General features: G+C 43.7%; 1 protein-coding gene across 25 annotated transcripts in view; it reads left to right on the top strand.

Moving 5' to 3' along the window:
- C2cd5 (C2 calcium-dependent domain containing 5) overlaps nucleotides 1-20,739 on the top strand; it is an 89,236-nt gene that overhangs the window by 62,380 nt on the left and 6,117 nt on the right. For 11 of the 25 annotated variants that reach the window (NM_001362115.1, NM_001362113.1, XM_017321797.2 and 8 more), the window contains 11 exons: nucleotides 1,377-1,541; nucleotides 2,614-2,754; nucleotides 6,151-6,214; nucleotides 6,470-6,531; nucleotides 6,900-6,998; nucleotides 7,565-7,654; nucleotides 8,116-8,203; nucleotides 8,530-8,616; nucleotides 17,402-17,452; nucleotides 18,347-18,448; nucleotides 19,703-19,893. In NM_001362115.1, coding sequence (NP_001349044.1) covers nucleotides 1,377-1,541; nucleotides 2,614-2,754; nucleotides 6,151-6,214; nucleotides 6,470-6,531; nucleotides 6,900-6,998; nucleotides 7,565-7,654; nucleotides 8,116-8,203; nucleotides 8,530-8,616; nucleotides 17,402-17,452; nucleotides 18,347-18,448; nucleotides 19,703-19,893 — 1,140 coding nt within the window. Of the gene's footprint in view, nucleotides 1-1,376; nucleotides 1,542-2,613; nucleotides 2,755-6,150; nucleotides 6,215-6,469; nucleotides 6,532-6,899; nucleotides 6,999-7,501; nucleotides 7,655-8,115; nucleotides 8,204-8,529; nucleotides 8,617-17,401; nucleotides 17,453-18,346; nucleotides 18,581-19,702; nucleotides 19,894-20,739 lie in introns of those variants that run through there. The other 14 variants (NM_001286578.1, NM_029081.3, NM_001362114.1 and 11 more) reach the window with 4 other exon arrangements.

Here is a 20,739-nt window from a genome sequence, read left to right as displayed (position 1 = left end):
AGTAGTTGACATGAGGAGCTACATTGTGGCTCTGCTAATGAAGTTCTGGGAGAGTGCTGCCAAGAGCCAGTTTTAGCCATTGTGCAGATGTCATTTTTGAATGTCAAAAACTTGACAGTTGATGGGTTTCACATAAATATACAAGCATCCAAGATGGAAAGCGCTACTGCCCCTGGATTCCCATAGCTCCACTTGAATTCTGCTTCTTTTTTTCTTTATTATTGTTTCACATTTACTTGTAGACATGCACAAACCATGGTGCACATACTGTGGTGCACATGTTGGGACCAAAGACTAGCTGTGGGAGTCACTTCTCCCCTTTCACCATGTAGGTCTCATGGATGGAACCCAGGTCACCAAGCTTTGCAGAGGGGCCTTTACTTGCCATTTTGCCAGCCCTGTTTTTGCTCTTTTTGAGATAGAGTTTTGTGTAGCCCAGGCTAGTCTTGAGCTTGTTATGTAACCGAGGCTGGTCTTGCATTTCTGACCCTCCTGGTTCTAGCTCTGGGAGAGCTGGATTACAGGTATGTGCTGCCACCCCACCTTTATGCTTAGGTTTCTTACAGTTTGTTCTGCTTGTGGTAGCTTACACACACACACACACACACACACACACACACACACACACACACACACACACATTTTGTCTTGTTTTATCTTTCCCATAATTTTCCAATACTGATAGTGTATACTGACTGATTTAGAATGAGAGATTGTTACTGGGTTAAACGGTAAAATAAGTGTGTCAAGTAAATTGTTTGTGTGAGTGGCCATGGAGTGAGGTGGGTGAATTAGATGTACAGAGCAGACTGCCTCATGGTTCCTCACCACGCCCTTTCCATACTTGATCGCAGCTGTTCTCCGCGGTAGCCCTTCTATAGGCAGACTGCCTGCTCATTGGGGGCAAAGCTGCTGTAGTAACTTTTCCTGTTGCTAAGGGAGTCCTGATTCCAAGTTGGTTTATATATGGATTCTAGGCATTCTGAAACACGGTCTCATACAGTGACCCAGACAGGCCTGGCGCTCACGCTGAGGCTTAGCCTGCCTGGAAGGTCACAGTCTCCTGGGCAAGTCGCTCAGAATTCAACCTTTATCTTTCTTCTTTTATTTCTTGGATAAGTATGAGGTAAAGATTTAAAAGGCATAGCTGGTTATGCAGTTATGTAATTAGAGAGCCCCCTTCAGAGCTGTCACCATCTACTCAGGAGTCTCCCTGAGTACATCAACCCTGTTAGCAGAGTGGTTTTGTATGTTTTTGCAGACATGGCCTAGCCATGTGTCTCTTGTACAAAGCAAAGTGCACATTCCTAGACATAGACCTTAAAGCCATTGTTGTTTGGTGTTTTGTCTGATGATATCCCTGTTCTTTTTACAAGTCGGCCACAGGAGTCTACTTAGCAGCCTTACCCACACCCGGTGGAATCCAGATCGCTGGGAAGACCCCTAATGATGGCTCCTATGAACAGCACATCTCCCACATGCAGAAGAGAATAAACGACACCATTGCAAAAAACAAAGAGCTGTATGAGATCACCCCCCCGGTGAGTGACTCGGGCCTGCCCAGTGAAGGCACCGGCCGCTGGCTGCAGGGAGGGACTTGGAGGGTGTCTTCCTCAGGACATGGGCATTCTTCACCTCTTTACTGTCATTGCTTAAATGTCTCCTTTTTGATGAGGCCTCCTCTCTTCCAGTATACACAGGGCAGGTCTCCTTTCAGGTCTTATTTTCTCACATGTGCATGTGTCTGTATCTGTGTGTGTGTGTGTGTGTGTGTGTGTGTGTGCATGTGCGCATGTGTTCACATGTTTGACTTGTGGGATATTACACACCCAGAAATTTTTTTCTCTTGCTCATTGCAACCTGTAGAGAAAAGCTCTATTACAGCCATGTTTCTTGTTCTAGAAAGAACTCTATAGGTGTCTTTTTTTCTTAGGCACATGCTAGCAGTGAGCATTTAACACCATTTTGGAAAACCTCTGTTAGAACCTTGTGAAGGAGGTTTCTGGAAGAGCAGCAGGCTCTGCCTGTTGAGCTCCCATCATGGCCCAGGTTAACTGTTTAAAACACACACATCTGGTGCACGGTTTGTAGAAGATGAGTTTTGTTGCTGTTGGAGATTACTTAGCAAGTGAATTGTGCAGCCTGTGCATGCATTTGTAAATGTATGCATTATCTTGACATATGCACACACATTTCTTACTCTTCACATTAACTATCATAGAGCTCCTGGAAAAGCCAGGATCTGAAAGACTAGTGCCCTCTTCTGGAGACTCTTTCCATCTTTGTAGCCAATCGTACTTTAAAGTGCTTTAGAGGCGCACATCTAGATAGTGTGTAGGCGTCCATGTGCCTGGGTGGGGAGGTTCCCACCTCATTGTAGCTCCCTGTCTGTGCACTACATGTCACCTTGACCTTGTTACACACAGCCTGGGCTGTTAGCCTGCTTTTGTAGATAAAAGAGAACATCTGCATCGTCTGTGACCTGGAAAGGAAGCTTTAGAGTTCAGTGAGTGTATCTTGTGGATTTTTTTTTCTCATCAGGAAGCTGCATGTTAATATAAAACCTTAAAAGCAAACTGAAGAATTCAGTGTCTGTAATTACATTTCTTTCAGGAGGTGTCTGAGGAGATGATAGGATCCCCCATCCCAGAACCCAGACAGCGCTCCAGACTTCTAAGATCACAGTCGGAAAGTTCTGATGAAGTTACAGAGTTAGATCTTTCACACGGGAAAAAGGATGCTTTTGTTTTAGAGGTAATACTGCATTGAAATAATGTTGTAAATGTCTGAGAAGGTAAATATTTTATAATTGGGTTCTGAACTGATTGACAACTTGTACTATGTTACAGCTACCAGGGAAATTGTAGACATTTCATGTATTTGACCTTAGCAGCACTTGGTAACTGTTGCTGTAATATAAACAGCCCTGAAGCCACTTGGATAAAATAATAGTTAAAATGCAAGCTGAGCAACCTTCATAGTGATGGTTTGAATAGGCTTGGCTTCTGTAGACTCTCGTGTTTGAATGCTTAGCCTGTAGGGAGTGGCACTAATAGGAAGATAGCCTTGTTGGAGGAAGTGTTGCCACTGTGGACTTTGAAGTCTCTATACTCAAGCTCCACCCAGTGAGGAAGAGAGTCTCCGCATGGCTGCCTTTGGATCAAAATGTAGAACTCTTGGCTCTTCCAGCACTATGACTGCCATGCTTCCCACCATGATGATAATGGACTAAACCTCTGAAACTATAAGCCACCCCAATTAAATGTTTGCCTTTATAAGAGTTGCCTTGGCCATAGTGTCTCATAATAGCAATGAAGCCCTGACACTCATCAAAAGTGTAAAATCTGAATTGCCCAGCAATTACAAATTTGGGGGCTGAGACTGTAGCTCATTTGGTAAAGTGCTTACCTAATGTTCATGAAGCCTTGTACAGGATCCCAGCACCGTGTAAACTGGACAAGGTGTTTAAGCCTTTGATCTTGGTGCTCCAGAGGAAGTATTCCTCACTGTATGGTGAGTTCAAGGCCAGCTTGGACTATAGGAGACCCCCTAAAGAACATTAGAAAGCTCACTTTTAAAGTTGTGGTTTTGGAGCATTTTAGGAGTAGGAGTGCTCAGCTTCTAACAACTTTGTAGACATCAGAGTCTGAAGCACTCCAGGACAAGACACTCAGCCTGCAGTAGTTTACCATTTGGAGTTATTTTTGTAAGCCTGGGTGACTTTAAATATAAAATGTACTGGTTTTATTCTATCTATCTATCTATCTATCTATCTATCTATCTATCTATCTATCTATCTATCTATCTATCTATCTATCTATCTATCTATCCATCCATCCATCCATCCATCCATCCATCCATCCATCCATCCATCCACCCACCCACCCACCCACCCACCCATCCACCCACCCACCTACCTACCCATCTACCTACATACCTATCAATTTGGTTTTTCAAGAAAATTTCTCTATGGAACTTGCTTTGTAGACCAGCAGGCTGGCCTCGAACCCACTGAGATCTTGAACAGTGTGGTTCAAGCAGGGATTATAGCTATGTGACACAATGCCCAGACTAATGTACTGTTTTTAACACAGTATAATTGTCTTTACTTTGTTATGACTGCATTTGATAGATATTGCTGTATGCACTTTGTAATAATCCCACTGAGTGCTGAGTACAGTGTGTCCTTGCTGCATGCATGAGATGGTGTTGACAGTCTTGAACAGTTAAACTCCTTTCCTGAGGAGTCTCTGTGGCATGGTGCTCAGCAGCTCACTGTTCTCAGAGCAATGTCCCCCACCGACCCCTGAGAGTAGCTTAGGAGAGGAACAGTGTCCTCCGCCCACCCCTGAGAGACAAGGGAATGATACAGGCACCTTGTGAGAAGAACGTTGTTGAGGTCTGCTGCTTTGAACCCAGCGGCTCTGGAAGCTGGTAGTGGAATTGTGTTGGGATGGGATTCTAGAGGAGAGTCTGAAGCACGGGTAACTGCTAAGGGAATCGCCCATCAGACATGCAGTTGGGTGGGAAGAGAGGGATTTTTAGTTTTATGTGGTTTTTTTATTTAAAGATTTATTCATATGTTTGTATACATGTGTGAGTTTATGCAGGTTGTCCCTGTGGCCACAGAGATCCAGATCCCCACTGCTGGGGTTACAGGCATTTGTAGAGTCACCGCGTGTGGCACTGGGGGCTCTCAGCTGGGTCCTCTGCCAGAGCAGTGTGTGCTCTTCACTGCTGAGCTCCCTCTGCCTCCTGACGAGGGTCTGCTTTCCATTGCTTTACAGTGTAGGATGGGAGAGAAGGGAGGTCAGTGGGGAAGCAGTGTGCTTCAGGCAGGCAGCTGGCTCTGGGCTGGGTGGCTAGCACAGCTAACAGTAACACCAGTGCTTCCTGGAGCCTGTAAGAAAAGGGCTTGTCAGGACTCCACTTCCCATCTAGGGAAGGCAAGGTCAAGCTGGGCCCTAAAAGTGTCTTAACAAGCTCTCCAGGTGGCTGATGATCCCTGAAGTTTGATCCAGAGCATAACTGATAAATTAGGTGATGGGATCCTGACTGGGTAGAGACACAAAAGAAAAGTACGTCCATTGAGGGCACAAGATGGGGGCAGGGGACAGATTCAGTGAGAGAGGAGACAAATGGGGAACACCGGTGACTCTGCTTGTGTCGTGTTTGGGGAGTCGTGGCTTGAGGTGTGGCCATGACTGGGCAGCGAAGCTGAAATGCAGGTAAGCATGGCTGTAGGACGCTGTATGTACAAACCCTGGCTTTGTTTAGGCTTGTTTATATTATATGTAGAGTATTTTTATAAACATTTTTGAAAAGTCTGCATAATTATGTCAGTATACTTTAATGTATAAAAGGTTTTACCTAGCAGTATTTGAAGTTGTTACTATGGTGAAATTTGCTGATGCTAGAATTTTTGTTTTATATTTTTATTTGTTTATATGTGTGTGTTTCTGTGTATGTATGAACATATATGTGCGGGTGTCTGCAGAATCAAGAAGAGGGTATCTCAGCTACTTTTGTATTGTTATGAAGAGGTATCATGACCAAGGCAACTTCTAGAAGAAAAGAGTTTATTGATGCTTACAATTCCAGAGGGGTGGAGTCCATGACCATCCTGACAGGGAATGTGACAGCAGGCAGGTAGACGTGGTGATGGGGTAGTAGTTGAGAGCTTTCATACTCATCTGTAGGTAGGAGGCAGAGAGAAAGAGCTAGCTTCTGAAACCTCTAAGCCTACGCCAAATGACACAGCTCCTCAGACAAGGCAGTGCCTCCAGATCCTTTGCAAACAGTTCTTCCACCTGGAGATTGGGTGTAGGATCCATGATCCTATGGGGCTGATCTTACTCCAGCTGCCACCCAGGGCACTGGATCCATTCAGGCTGCAGTTTCAGAGCATTGTGAGTCTCAGTTTGGGGGCTGCGAACCAAACTCTGGTCCTCAGAAGAGCAGCAGAGCACTCTTAGCCCTGAGACACCACTCCAGCCCCCATGTTAAATGCATTAGCAGGGGAAATGGCTCTGCATTTTCGTAGTTCTTAAACCTTGAGCTTTTCAGAGAATGAAAATAATTTTTAGGTCTCAGGACAGCTTCCGTATTTGGATCGATGGTTACACAGTAGCCTTATCTTTCTGTCTCTAGATCGATGACACCGATGCCATGGAAGATGTGCACTCCCTCCTTACTGACGCCCCGCCCCCTTCAGGTACGCAGCAAGCTGACTTTGAGATCGTGTGCGTCCGGTGTTCTGGTTCCTATTGTCAGGGGACTAGCTTTCTCGTTAGTTAGTTATTTCATTTATGTTTTGGAAATGGGGTCTCATGTATCTCAGCTGCGTTGAACTCAGTATGTAGTCAAAAGTAATGAAAATTTTATATTTAAACTTTATAGTTGAGAAATATTATTTCTAAAATTCAAAATCAGTAAATTATCTTATCTTAATTATAATTTGTTTTGGCAGGTTTTTATAGTTGTAATACAGAAATTATGCCTGGCATAAATAACTGGACATCAGAAATACAGGTAAACTTTTATCAGATTGAAGCAAATGCATATACATTACTTAAATACCAATTCTTTTTGACCCCCAATAGCAATTACAAACACTGTTCTTTTTTAATTTTCGTAGTTATTCATTATTTGGGGTGGTGGTGGCGGCGGCTGACACCTTTAATCTCAGCACTTGGGAAGCTGAGGCAGGTGGATTTCTGAGTTCAAGGCCAGCCTGGTCTACAAGAGTTAATTCCAGGACAGCCAGGGCAACACAGAGAAACCCTGCCTTGAAGAAAAAAAGAAAAAAGAAAAGTTATTCATTATTTGCCAGTTCTATCAATTATTAGACTTTGGGAAAAAAAAATAAGATGTCGTGTTGTTCTTTCTCCTGCACTTAGATGTTCACGTCAGTAAGAGTGGTCAGACTAAGTAGCCTCAACTTGACTAACCAAGCTCTCAATAAGAACTTCAACGGCCTATGTGAGAACTTGCTCAAGGTAGGAGCCTGCCACTCAGAACTTGAGTTGACTGGACCAGTCTTCCTTGTCCCTGTGCCTCATGTGGCTGCTTCTGTGAGCCTGTCAGCCTCACCTGGGCCACACTGGGCCACTCGCTTATTCTTGCTCTTCTAAGACAGCATTAGGAAAGAAGTGTTTAACTCAGTAGCTTAACTTTCATAAAAATCTCGTACATCTGTAGAATGTTTTTAAGAGCCTGAGTAAACTTTTATTGGTGTGTGTGTGTTTTGCTCAGAGTGGTGGGTTGTATAAAGTTGTATTGGCTAATTGCGGTGGTATGCAGTGACTGGAATCCCTCGGTCACTTGTCTTCCAAGATAGTCCCACCTCTTACTTCATGTCCTCTGTGTTTACGTGATCATATTCTATAAACACCTAAACCTTGCTGTCACCCAGTTGCTGACACTGCACTCTCAAGGGGCGGGGCAGTTTAGCTCTCCATTCTTGGGTTTTACCTTTTTTTGGTATACTGTCTCTGGACAGCTAACGCCACGAATTCATTAGTGTGCGTGAAGAGGGAAGTCACCAGTCCTCTCCTTTCTGCAGAGCCTGTATTTCAAACTTCGGTCCATGACCCCCTGCTGCCTCTGCCATGTGAACTTTACAGTGTCTCTGCCTGAAGATGAGTTAATCCAGGTAATGAAGGTGCATTTGATTGTAGAAGAGGGGTCTAGCCCTTTGGGATCTGTTTTAGCTTAATGTTACCATAGTCAGTAACTTCACACAGTGTTTTAACTCAGACTATCTGAAGGTATGTCTTAGCTTGCATCAGGCTGTGTATTTCATTTGTCTTGCTGCTGGTAATCTGCAGGGGTGCTCCAAGTGAGCACATTGTACACAGAATGGGGCCCAGTGTGCATGACTTTACCAGTCCCTTTTACAGACCTGGTCTTTTAGAAAGGCACATTCAGAAAAGTCTACATTTGATGTACATGTTGTATGTCTGAATTTACATAGAATTCTGGTTGAGAATCTTAATCAGGAAGGGAGAGCCAGTCAGTTGATATAGGTCGTCCCTTGGTGCTAAACGAAGATTGTAAGAAATTGGATTTTATCACTGGTTATTTTGCTAATCATAATTGTTTCCCTAATTGTAGGTCACAGTCACAGCAGTTGCAATAACTTTTGATAAAAACCAGGCCTTACAGACCACAAAACCCCACGTTGAAAAGTCACTACAAAGAGGTAAACTTTGAAGTCTAGCAAGTAAAGTTCTCATTTGCCTGTTACAGCTTCACCTATGGTAGGCTAGGGTATGGTTGTTTGTTTGTTTGTTTGTTTGTTTGTTTGTTTGGTTTGTTTGTTTGTTTGAGATAAGGCTTCTTTGTGTAGCCCTGAGTGTCCTGGAACTCACTCTATAGACCAGGCTGGCCTCGAACTCAAAAATTTGCCTGCCTCAGCCTCCCAAGTGCTGGGATTAAAGGCATGCGCCACCACTGCCCAGCAATAGGCTAGGGTTAAAGCTGGACCAGAGATGGTTGCTAGGTAACTGCTGTGCATCTGCCTCTTAGCCTCCACAGATAACGAAGAACTGCTGCAGTTCCCACTGGAGCTCTGCTCAGACTCACTGCCTCCTCATCCTTTCCCAGCAGCTAAAGGTTGGTCCCCTGGGAGCCTGGGTGGCACGGTGGTCTCTCCCCTCTGTTTCCTCAGTCAGTCTGAGAAGTCTGCCCTTCATCCCATCATTGTGTGTTGTTCTTACTTTACTTTGCAAACAGTGAAGGTTCATTTTTCTTATGTTCCATTCTTATGTTTCAGTTTTAACAAAAGTTTTACCTTTAATTTCCCAGTGTATATATTTATGTATATTTGTGTATTTGGTGTTTTATCTGGTAAATGTTCTTCTAGTAGAGGTTTTTATTTGGATTTTCATAGAGTCTCCAGGGGAATGCACAGATTAGACAGGAATGTGCTTCCGTCCTTTCTAACCCCTGAGACAGAGTTTCTCTGTGTAGCCCTGGGGTTCCTAGAGCTCCCTCTGAAGACCAGGTTGGCTTTGAACTCCCTCTGCCTCCTGAGTGCTGGGATTAAAGGCGTGTGACGCCACTGGCCACTGGTGCTTCCATCCTGTACACAGTGGCTGGAGTGAAGGACAGTGCTTTTATAAGAAACAGATAGCTTTTAAAATACAAAATAATCTCCCCCTAATGAAAAAACTCTTAAGTTCTACAGAAAAGAATGGGAGGACTGCTTTTCGCTGTTTCTTTTTGTTTTAGTATAAATTTTATTTTGATTTCTTAAAACTATTCTGTCTAATCTTACATTACCTATTCAGTAAATGTAGTTTGTATTTTTTCTAAAGTTTTTAATTGAGAAATGATTCATTTGTTATTTAATATCAAATTAGTTACTATAATCATTATATTTCATAACAATTGAAATTGTTCTATAAGTATTTTTATTTGGTAACAAATTATATGTAAAACAGAATGTATGTGTGTGTTCACTAAATAAGCCATCGCACGGTCTATCTGTCCATGTAGGGATGTATGTTAATCTCAGAGTCTATAGATTTGAAGAGATAAGCCATGTTGGAATTCTGAACTGGTAACTGCACGTCTTTCTGTGTCACCAACTTCAATCCAATTTAGAGTGGTACAGAAAACCTTAGCTTCCCTGACGCTGGCTCAGAGGCTAACACTTGCCAGTTGGATCGCCTTTAGTTCCCAGCATCCACATGGCAGCTCACAACTGTCTGTAGTCAGTCTCAGGGGACCTGATGCCCTCTTCTGGCCTCTTTAGCTGTCAGGCACACATACTCTGGACAGAAATACATGCATGCAGAACACTTGTACACACAAAATCAAAATAAGTCTTTAAAAAAAAACTTGGTTGAGTTCCTTAGATACCCCCAGATTTTCAGGGATCATTTGTCCTTCCTCTGCGTGAGGAACCACCTGTGAAACCTGGTCAGCACAGGGCTAAGTCTGCTGCTGGCTTACAAGAATATGTTTGGAATCGGGGTGTATTTTAGCTGGATTTTAACCACATAGTCTCTACTAATTGGACTTGCAGAAGATTAGCATGACATTTGTAAGTTTGTTTATCCATAGTGACACTTCCAAAATGTTGAAGCCACTTACAGCGACTGCTTGTGTGGTCGGCCCCTGTGTGAAACAAAGGGTGCTGTGCGTTTGGTGAACTGAAGAACGAGAGGGGAGCATCTGGCTGGGAGCCTTACATGTGTGCTGCTTCAAGTGCTTCCTGCGGATGTCAGGCCGCAGCAGAGGCCTGAGGTGGACGAAAGCCTGCTGGCTGACGAAAGACCTCTGTCAGCCCTGGCTTCACAGGTCTACAATCTCAAGTTTTACACTTCCTCTTAGTCTTTAAATTAAGTTTTAAAAATTTGCGTGTTTCTATGTTTTGTGATTGTGAGCATGTTTGTAGTAGTTAAAATGTAAGTGAAAGGTTGAACTCACGTCCAGTTCAGAGAGCTGCCATAATTACCAGGTTTTCCAGGAAGCTCCAGTGAGGTAAAGCAGCCAGTCAGATTCCTCTCTAAGTTATGAGTCCTTTCGAGCAACCCCAGCGTGGGAGCGGCTGACAGAGGGTGCGGAGTGAGGGGTTCGCTCTGTAGGTTAAAGCCTCGGCTCTAGGCCTTACTTAAGAAAGGGTTTCCAGAGTTAGAGAAACATTAAGTGACACCATACCACCTTCACTGCTGTCCTAAAATCAGAACCATCATGTCTACTAATATATAAAACATACTAAAATGTGTGCCACCCAGTGATCCATGCAAAAACTGTGCTTGCCTGGTACGTGAAAACCAGCAGTGCACACTGTACCTGTGCCTCTCGCCTGTAGTTGTCCAAGTTCTGGCTTGTGTTGCGTGCGTGCGTAAGTTGTCTTCTCTCGTCCTTTCAGGAGGACGCGGGCTTTAAAGTTATTTGAAGGTAATTTGCAAGGGTTGAGGGTAAGGTGGGTTGTGAAAGGTTTGAAGAGTAGAGCAGTGCTCTTAGAGCGTGCCTGGAGTGTTTATGTGCCGGGACTGACAGTGTTGAATAGACTAGAAAGGCTGTGAAAGTCTAAGGGTGGCAGTGAAGAAGATTCGGGAGAGGAAGCCAGGAGGGTTGTGTGGCTTTGCTGAGGTGACCAGCTGAGCAGGCAGAATTTCTTTTCAAAAATGTTGTAAACATTGACTTCTAATCAACAGTCAGGGTCTCAAAAAAAAACAAAAAAACAAAAGGAATGATATTTGTTTCCCTTCGTGTCAACAAGGAGAAGAGGCTGAAGAGCCAGGCATGACGTGTTTATAAACAGCTGCACTTTGCTTTTAGGTGAACCTTCTGTTGTTATTTACTTATTGACTGACTGACTGGTTATTGTCAACAAGGGTCAGTGTCACATACTGCTTTCATGGCATGCGTCTATCCTAGGTCCCCGTAGAGTAGATCAGGCCCTGCGTTGTCCCTCCATGTCCAGCTTCCCTTGCGGTGGTGTTTGCGTTTGTTTTTCAAGGGAACATGTTTATTGGTTTGTCTTAGATCTCTGATTCACTCAGTGTCACCTAGATAGTTACCACGATTTGCTTGCTTTGAAATATTAATATGTGTTGATTTAAGTTATTTCTTAAAGGTTGTCAGGATTTGCAGACAGGCCTTAGAAGGAACATACATGATGTGGAATCACCATGACGTGTTTCCTAGGCTGTGCTGTAAGAGGACATGGGTAGCACAGGTTTTACACTACTTCCATAATGGTCTAGCCTCATGTTTATGGCTAGTTCTATATTTGTTGTTGTTGTTTTTAATACACTTTTTAAAATGATGCATATAAAAAAGGGAGAGATTAAATATAGTAAAAATATACAGTCTAAGTGAAGATATTTGGGGTAAAAAATTTTACATGAAAAATTTCTCATAGAATGTAGATGAAATCAATAATTTTCTGCTTTAATGTTTGTAAAAGGTTAATACCGCTTTAGAAATCTGAAGATATATATCTGGAATATTAGTTATGGTGAGGTGATGGACTTTAACAATTATGACCCACATGCTACTTTAATTATATCTCAAATATGGTAAAGTCTAATCTATTATAGAATGGTAGTTTTATTCTGATCTTGACTGTTTAATACTGTCAGTAAGTTAATAGGACGACATAGTCTTATTGGTTGTAGGATGGACCAGGGCCTTTCCATTCCCTCCTGCTCCCGTCTTCATGCTGCTTGCTTCTCCCTCAGTCACCTGCTCAGTGCAGATGCTGTACCCTGGCAGGGGCACTCGATTTAACCAGCCACTGACTACGGGAGGCAGCATAAAAATCTGTAAGCATTAGCTTTTATTTTTCCAACAAATGAGGAATGTTTCTGAATTCTTAACTGTATGTAGTAGCTCTGTATATGCTATAGATACTTTTATATAGTAACAGTCTCTTAGATGTCTGCTGTGTTTGCTCTTTACAAATTGTATGTGTTCATTCACATTGTGACCACAGTGGTGACAGCCATACAGTAGGCTTGTGAGTAGGCTTCATGTAGTCTGGATGGTCAGAGTGCTGGCAGGGGAGGGAATGAGAATGAGAGGCTAGAGAGAGGTGGCCGAGGTGTAATCCCAGAATTTATTAGTGTGAGACCCTCTCTCCAAAACAAACAAACGAATGAAGGAATGAAACAAATGTAAAGAGAGGTCCCAGTGTCTGTAGCTCATCCAAGAGATGGGCTGGAAGGGAGGGCTGGAGTCAGCGGAGAAGCAGAATCCTCAGGGCAGCTTGAGGTCCGTGAGCTGCTGAAAAGGCAGAGTGCAAAGCAAGGACAAAGACCTAGGCTGTAACAGGCTCTGGGAGGAAGCGCATCGCGCTCTACAGTGCCGATGCGATGCCTTACTTCTGATTTCCCATGATGAAAGCTCTTCACGTGGAAGCTTCTCCTTCCGTCTTTACCTTCATAATTTACAGCTCCATGGTGATTTCTTCATCAGCTCATCCACATCTGAGGAGGCTTCTATCATCTTTAGACTCGTCATTAACTTCGTCATTAAGCCACTTTTTATAGATACAAGGTATATTCAATCATTTATTATGTTGATAAAAATGCCTGAAAGACAGTGAAACTCAGTTGTGATAATAGTAACTTAAAACGAGTATTTAAATAGGAAAATAATAAAAATTAAAGACACTGGATTTTTTTGTTTTGTTTTGTTTTTTGTTTTTGTTTTTTGTTTTTTTTTTTTGGTTTTTCGAGACAGGGTTTCTCTGTGTAGCCCTGCCTGTCCTGGAACTCACTCTGTGGACCAGGCTGGCCTCGAACTCAGAAATCCGCCTGCCTCTGCCTCCCAAGTGCTGGGATTAAAGGCTTGCTCTAAATTTCTTAAAGTGAATGTATTTTTTAAGTTATTGTCTTAAAAATTCCTACAAATAATATTCTTTTGTAGAATAAAAAGAATGGCCGGGCGTGGTGGCGCACGCCTTTAATCCCAGCACCTGGGAGGCAGAGGCAGAGGCAGAGGCAGGCAGATTTCTGAGTTCGAGGCCAGCCTGGTCCACAGAGTGAGTTCCAGGACAGCCAGGGCTACACAGAGAAACCCTGTCTCGAAAAAGTAAAAAAAAAAAAATTAGAGCAAAGATGATTGATAAATTCTAATGGTAGAAGTAAAAAGTCACAGGAGTTAGTGATTTGTGTTACAGCAGCCTTTGTCTAGTGTGTGATACTCACCAGAAAATGGTGATTTAGAAAGAATAGAAACTTAATGCCTCAGAGTTCTGGAGGCTGGGAAGGTAGGCCTACACTGAAGTTCTATCAACTTGGAAGGGCCTTACTGGGTTGTAATGTGTGGGAGACCAAACTGACCCTTTACAGTGGTACCAGTTTCACTGGAGTATGTTAGTATGTACCTCGGAGGAGCTGAGCATCCAGGCTATAGCTACAGCTGACAGGTGTATCTCGTTGGCTATCATAGCCGCCTGAGCAGAACCGGAGAAGCACATGAAAGGAGGGGGAGACTTGTTGCCACTGTGCTGCTGCTGTGTTGGTCACTAACAATCTCATGTCTGCTAGCCCGTTCCTAACCTGCAGTTGTTTTATTCTCCACACTTGGGGATGTGCGGCTTGTTTGCTAAGTGTTGCTAGAGCAAGCTAAGAGAGTAATCTGAAACCTTACTGGCTTTGCCTAGTTAGATTCCTAGTCTCGTTGGATGGAAGAAGGAAGCTTGCTCTGTGCAGGCTGACCTTTAACTGCTCACGTGGGCACATGCACACATCACACACACAAGTACACACACATACACAGAAACTGTAAAAGCGTGGGCTGCTGTGTGTCTTGATAACAGCCCTTTGCGGATGGAGTGGGGCTCTCATCTGCTTGGGCAGTGTTTGTCTCACTCCTCCACATGGACGGCGCATGACGTAGAATTCAGCACTAGCTCCCCAGCAGACCTTGAATGGTGCTTATAAGAAGTAATGAAAGCTGTTGTGGGGGCTGGCGAGATGGCTCAGTGGGTAAGAACACCCGACTGCTCTTCCAAAGGTCCGAAGTTCAAATCCCAGCAACCACATGGTGGCTCACAACCACCCGTAATGAGATCTGATGCCCTCTTCTGGAGTGTCTGAAGACAGCTACAGTGTACTTACATATAATAAATAAATAAATCTTTAAAAAAAAAAAAAAAAAGAAATCTGTTGTGTTTGATTACTGCTGACCTGGAATTGCTTATTGCTTTATTGTTAGAGTTACCAGTATGTCAACAAGCCAGACTGCATACAGTTGTAGTGCCTTCTTGTTTGAGAGTCTGTTACCTGGGAAGCCAGGAAGTCTGAGGACTTCTGTGTCTAAGGTGTACAAACTGGACTGAAGTGGCAGAGTTCACTTGTTCCACCAGCTGACCTTGAGCATCTCTGCAAGAGAAGAGTTAAGATCAGAGCAAGTGTGAGTGATAACAGTGCATTCAAGAGGCTCTGTGAACGCTGAAGAATGGCTGTGATCCAAAGCTATTGAAGTCAGGGAACAAAGAACTCCTCCCCCTTTATAAAAAAATAGGGGAAAAGAGAGAGATTCACACAGTATAAAGATCATGTAGTCTAAAATAGAGTCTCCTTCTTCCTTCATCTCCCTTCTCAAGAGCACACACTCTTACTAGCTACGTAGAAAAAAATGGAATATTTATTAATTTTTTTATTTGTTTGTTTATGGTTTTTTTGAGACAGGATTTTTTTTAATGGTTAGAAACATTTTCTTAAAATTAACTCATTTTGTACATTCATAGCATCATTGGCTGAACGACTGTTTAATTCTCTAACGTTCTAATGCCTTAACACCTTGCAAATTTAAGCTCAGATGTCCATTACAGCTTCATCTCCTGCCAGTTCCATCCCACCATGGGCTCTCAGCACTGCTGTAACTCTTCCCGCTGCCTTTGTTGAGACAGGGTCTTATGTAGCCCAGACTGAACAGGCTCACTGCATAGCTGAGGATGACTTTACATTCCTGACCCTCCTTCTACCTTCTTCCAAAGGCTGGGTTTACAAGTGTGAACCTCAGTGCTAGGCTCCTAATTGTCTTCTTTATGAACACAAACATTTGTATATTGCTTTGTGCCATGTATTTTCCATTTGGCACAGTTTAGGGTATAATGGCACAGTTGCCATTAAATCAGATACAACATTACAGAGTTACAGAAGAGAATTTCTTTTTAGTGGTTTTTAAAATTATTTGAGTCATTCCTTCTTGATCCTTGGGGGACGGGAGTCGTTCACAAGAGGCCTAATCTGAATTCTACATTCTCTCTTTTTTTTTTCCTGTGAGTGGAGCTCAAGTCTTAGAGCCTGTGCACACTAGGCAGGCAGCCTACCACGAAGCTATCGTTCCCTGCCTCTTGGTTCTTTAAGTCAGCCTTGAACCGTCTGTACATTCCGAGTTACAGGTGTTTGTCATGACACCTAGCTCAAGTAGACCCTCTGTAATGAATACTCATGGAGTCTGCCCTCCTCAGCAGGGACTCCAGAGAAACATGGGAACCTCTAAGTCTCGAGTAGGCTGGTTGTTCATGTATGTGTCGAGCCACTTCCTGTCCTGTGCAGTCTCTAGAGACTTTTAAGCTGCTGAATATATGTCAGGACCGGTCTGGCTTCTTCCTGTATTCCCATCTCTTTCTAGACTTGCTACATCCCTCAGTCTGCTGAATCAGGAAGACCGTACCCTGTTAGATATGCCGTCCGTGGACATTATGATCAATGTTTACACGTTTGTGACCGTCCCAGTCATCCTGTGGCCTGCAGTCCTTAAGCAACTCCACATTCGGAGGACTGCAACTGCTGCACGCTCTCCATGTTAGCTGCCACATGCAAGGCTGCCCCACTGAGGAGAATGCTCTGTACAAGTCATATTTTGAGTAATTAAATTTTACAAATCTGAAAATATTACCAAACGACCAATACATTAGAGATAGACAATGTATTTGCTTAATTGATACTTTAAAAAAAAATTGGATGCCCCAAATATTTTCAGTGTTTCTAATGAGCTATTCTTTTTCTTTCAGTTTTATAATTCCTTGAGACAAAAATACAAATATGCTAGTACAGAGAGAGCGTGAAGACCACTGCAGTATTTTTTGTCTGTTTGTTTGTTTGGTTGGTTTTTCGAGACAGAGTTTCTCTGTGTAGCCCTGGCTGTCCTGGAACTCACTCTGTAAACCAGGCTGGCCTCGAACTCAGAAATCCGCCTGCCTCTGCCTCCCGAGTGCTGGGACTAAAGGCGTGCGCCACCACGCCCGGCTGAGCGTGAAGAACAAGAGTAGAGAGGCTTTAGCAGTCCTTTCACCTTTTCACAATATCTTACATATACACAACAAATACCTAAGACCCCAGGACAACCTCTGTCTGAGTGCTACCCAAGGCTGCTAGGAAGGGTGTGATTCTGGGCGTGATTCCTAGCAATCTCTGGAGGTGTCAATCACTTAGCTTCACAAAGGTTTGCTACCACTAGAGGGAGTTGTTGATAAAGTCAGAGGGTGACCTTAAGTTGGAGGGGAGGGAGGGACGCAGCTAGGCAGTGGTGCTGATGTGTGTGGCTGGTTTTCTGCTGTGTGATGTTCCCAGGTACTAGCTCTCATTCCTCCCTTAAAACATTGCCCTCCCCAGCACACGGACCCTGTCTTCTTATCTCGTCCCAGGGCCCTATTAGCATGCTACTGTTTGTAATTTCTCTAGAAACTCACTTTGTGTTGTAATAAGCAATCATCTTGGCATAATATTTATTAATGGGGCTGTTTTCATATAAAGGAACTGCCAGTTTATATCCTAATACTTGTGCTTGGTTTGCTTTTATAATGAAGCCATAAAGACTTACTTGTTCTATTCTTCTGGTTTACGGAAGATATTAACAAGCAGCAGAGAAGAGGTGCTGGCTTGTCCTCGCATCCGAGCTAATGTTGTCTGTATTGTCTTATTAGAACACCTGGAGAGTGCGAACTCTAACTCAGGTATACCAGCTGCACAGAGAGGTGAGTTTGTCTGCCTAAGCACACAGTCACTGTAAGGTGTGAGGTTATAGATGAGGAGACATGCAGTTAGAGCCTAGGAATGCACTGGACAGTGGAGTAGAGCCCAGGACAGGCTGTGTTGTATTTAGAATGTTTACAAATTCAAAAGTATTTACTTTGTTATTGCTACTTTTTACTATGTAAACGTTTTTGAGTTTCTAAAGGTTTTGTTCTTTAGCCTTTTACCATCAGCAGCAATGTAAATATTACTGTTGCCAGAAGGGGTGCTAGCTGCTCCCCTCCTTCTTGTCAGAGGCCTTGGGGCCAGGAGTCAGACCTGGAAGCGGAACGTAGCCAGCAGTGCCCCTCTGGTTTCTTGCTGTTTCCAGAGTTGGGTTATTGATGACCCTTTAGTAAGAGACAGGTCAGTGGTGGGGTGGGTTTCTTTTTCTTTTTTTTTTTTCTTCTGTTTTTTGTTTTTGGTTTTTCCCCTTCAAACACTTTCAGTACTTTATTATTTTTCAGTTTTGAATTTCAGCTAAAAGTAGGGAATGGGGTTGCTCATAATGGGTTGATTATGAATTGAAAATTAATTAAATAAATTAATATAAATTAAGTAAATTAAAATCAAATAGAAGTAACTAAATTCTCATAGTGAGGAGAGTGGGAACAACCGAGCAGGCTGAGTCCTCTGCTCTGCATCAGCCGGGCTGTACTTGTCCCAGACTCCGTGCCCAGCGCTCTGCCAACCCTTACTGGGTTTGGACACTTGGCTGTCTAAAGCTTGACTGTGCACCACCTCCTGTCTGTGAGCTACAGTGAAGTTAAGTTACGTCATCAGAGCAGCATTGTGGCGAGTACGGCACATCATCCATATTTTTCTTTGTTTTCTTTGTTTCCTGTCTGTGTTTCCAGCAACGTCAGTTGATTACAGTTCCTTTGCAGACAGATGCAGCAGCTGGATAGAGCTCATTAGACTGAAAGCTCAGACCATAAGGCGCGGATCAATTAAGACAAGTAGGCGGATGTTTCTACCACGTTCTGATGACCTGAGAAGCATACCCCTGACTTCGCAGTGGTGAAGGCTAGACCTTACTGCCTAGTAACGACACTGCTGATCAGTCCTGTGTTTGAATGTGGAAGCTGCAGGTGCTTGGTCATGTGTGAGGAGCTGTCACAGAGCCTTTCGGTGGCTACTTTTAGCTGTAGAATGGTCTTTTAAATTTTATTTTTTATGAAAGTACACAGATGCATATTACATCCCTGTCTAGGAGGACTCGGCCAGCTTTCTTGTTGAAGAGACACTCTTCAGGACCCAGTGAACTGCTGACAGCAAGGCTGTCAGCTTCCGCATTCTGAGGGACAGGGACCAAGTATGTACAGAGAAAAAGTAGACAGTGTATCTATCTTACTGCTAAGCCAGAGAGAGATGCTTTATAACCTGTGTTACGGCAGATTTTGAGGAAACCATATTTGAGTGAGTTCATATTAAAAAGGAAAAAACTACATTTTAAAGGAAAGAATGCAGGAACTACATCAGAATCATTTTTTGTAGTCCTCGAGGTGCTAAATTAATAAGTAGGCGACCTTGGTGTCCTCCTGAGGTGGCAGGGATGGTGTGACCATGTGGCTGGTTGTGAGGTTAGAAACACAGGTTTGTGTTTCTGGCTGATTGCAGTTACTTAATAGCTGGTGGGAACTATTTTACTGTTAGCTTCCCAAAGCATCTTTTAGACAGCCACGATCGACTGTTAAGGTTTAAGTTACATGGCTGTTTAAGCAAAAAAGTCTGGGAAAGACAAACAGGACCGTATTACACCTGATGTTACCTAGGCTGCCTGCAGGGCTCCAGTGCTGGAGTGTTCCGACAAAGGTGGAACTTACTGGAATGTCACAACTTTGACACTCTCCTGGATAACTTGTTCCTACAGCAGCTCCCCCTGCTCTGGCGCTCTCCTGTCTCACTCTGTGCCATCATTGTGTGTCTCGCTGCACCGCATCGACATCTTCCTTTGCAGGAATGCCATTTTCCTTCCCAGACTCCATTCCAGCACCTCCTCATGTCTCTTTCTCTCTCTCTCTCTCTCTCTCTCTCTCCCTCTCTCTCTCTCTCTCTCTCGATTGCATGCGATGCATGATAACTTCTTTTCTCTCATGACATGGCTTAGCCTCACAGACAGCTGAATGTTATCACCTCTGTTTGGAAGCCTTAGGGGATTATCAGTTTGCAGGGTCTGTTCTTAATGTGTCCTTCTCTTTCTCTAATTTTAGCTGTGACTGTTGAAAAAGCAAGTGCCATGGGTGATGGAAATTTCCGGAATCGCTCTGCTCCACCTTGTGCAAGTCCCACAGTTGGGGTTGTTAAGATGACGCCGCTTTCTTTCATCCCTGGAGCAAAGATAACCAAGTACCTCGGCATCATTAACATGTTTTTCATTCGGGAAACCACTTCTCTCCGCGAGGTAACTTACAAAACGGAAGGTTGTTTAAGCCCATTTGTTTGTAGAAGTTGTAGATCCTTGTTGTAAAACACATAATTTTCTCCTGTATTTGAAACTGCACTGCCGGGACACGTGCAGGTTTCTAATGAGGTGGTTTGGGTTCTTTTTTTTTTTTTTTCTTTTTGGTTTTTGAGACAGGCTTTCTCTGTGTAGCCCTGGCTGTCCTGGAACTCACTGTAGACCAGGCTGGCCTCGAACTCAGAAATCCGCCTGCCTCTGCCTCCCGAGTGCTGGGACTAAAGGCGTGCGCCACCACGCCCGGCATTTATGGGTGTAAAGTTTATAGGATTGTGATTACATTTCAAAATCAGGGCCACTCTCTTGTGCCATTTGTAACATGGGAATTTAACCTAAGTAGAAAGGGAATGGTGTTGTACCTCATGAGTCAGGGCTACTGAACACATTAGTGTTGTGGACAGGGAAACTGACAGAGATGGGAGGCCCTGTCCTCTAAGGGTGCAGTGTCTCAGGGCCTTACGCTGTGGAAAGTGCGCGTTTCCTGAGATGACTCAGCTCTGCCTTGCTTTGTGTCAGGGAAGCCCTGTGCTCCTGCTTCTCCACACCACACTTCTGTCTCCAGCATGGAGCCTGCCTGGCACAGTGCAAGCCCCGCTGTCTTTGTGCAAATGCATGATGGGGTCTGACAGGACAGTTACTTAGGTAGATTCTTCCTCCTAAGCCAACCTATTTTATTTGTGCTCTGTGTTTATGTGGAGGATGAACCATGTCGTCTCAGAACTTCTAAGTGGAGAATCAGAGTCCACTTCAGTTTGATAGAATGGGTTTGTTTCAAAGTTGCATCGTTTT

This window comes from Mus musculus, chromosome 6 (assembly GCF_000001635.26).
Source record: "Mus musculus strain C57BL/6J chromosome 6, GRCm38.p6 C57BL/6J".
NCBI lineage: Eukaryota > Metazoa > Chordata > Mammalia > Rodentia > Muridae > Mus > Mus musculus.
This window is presented reverse-complemented; position numbering and strand designations above follow the sequence as displayed.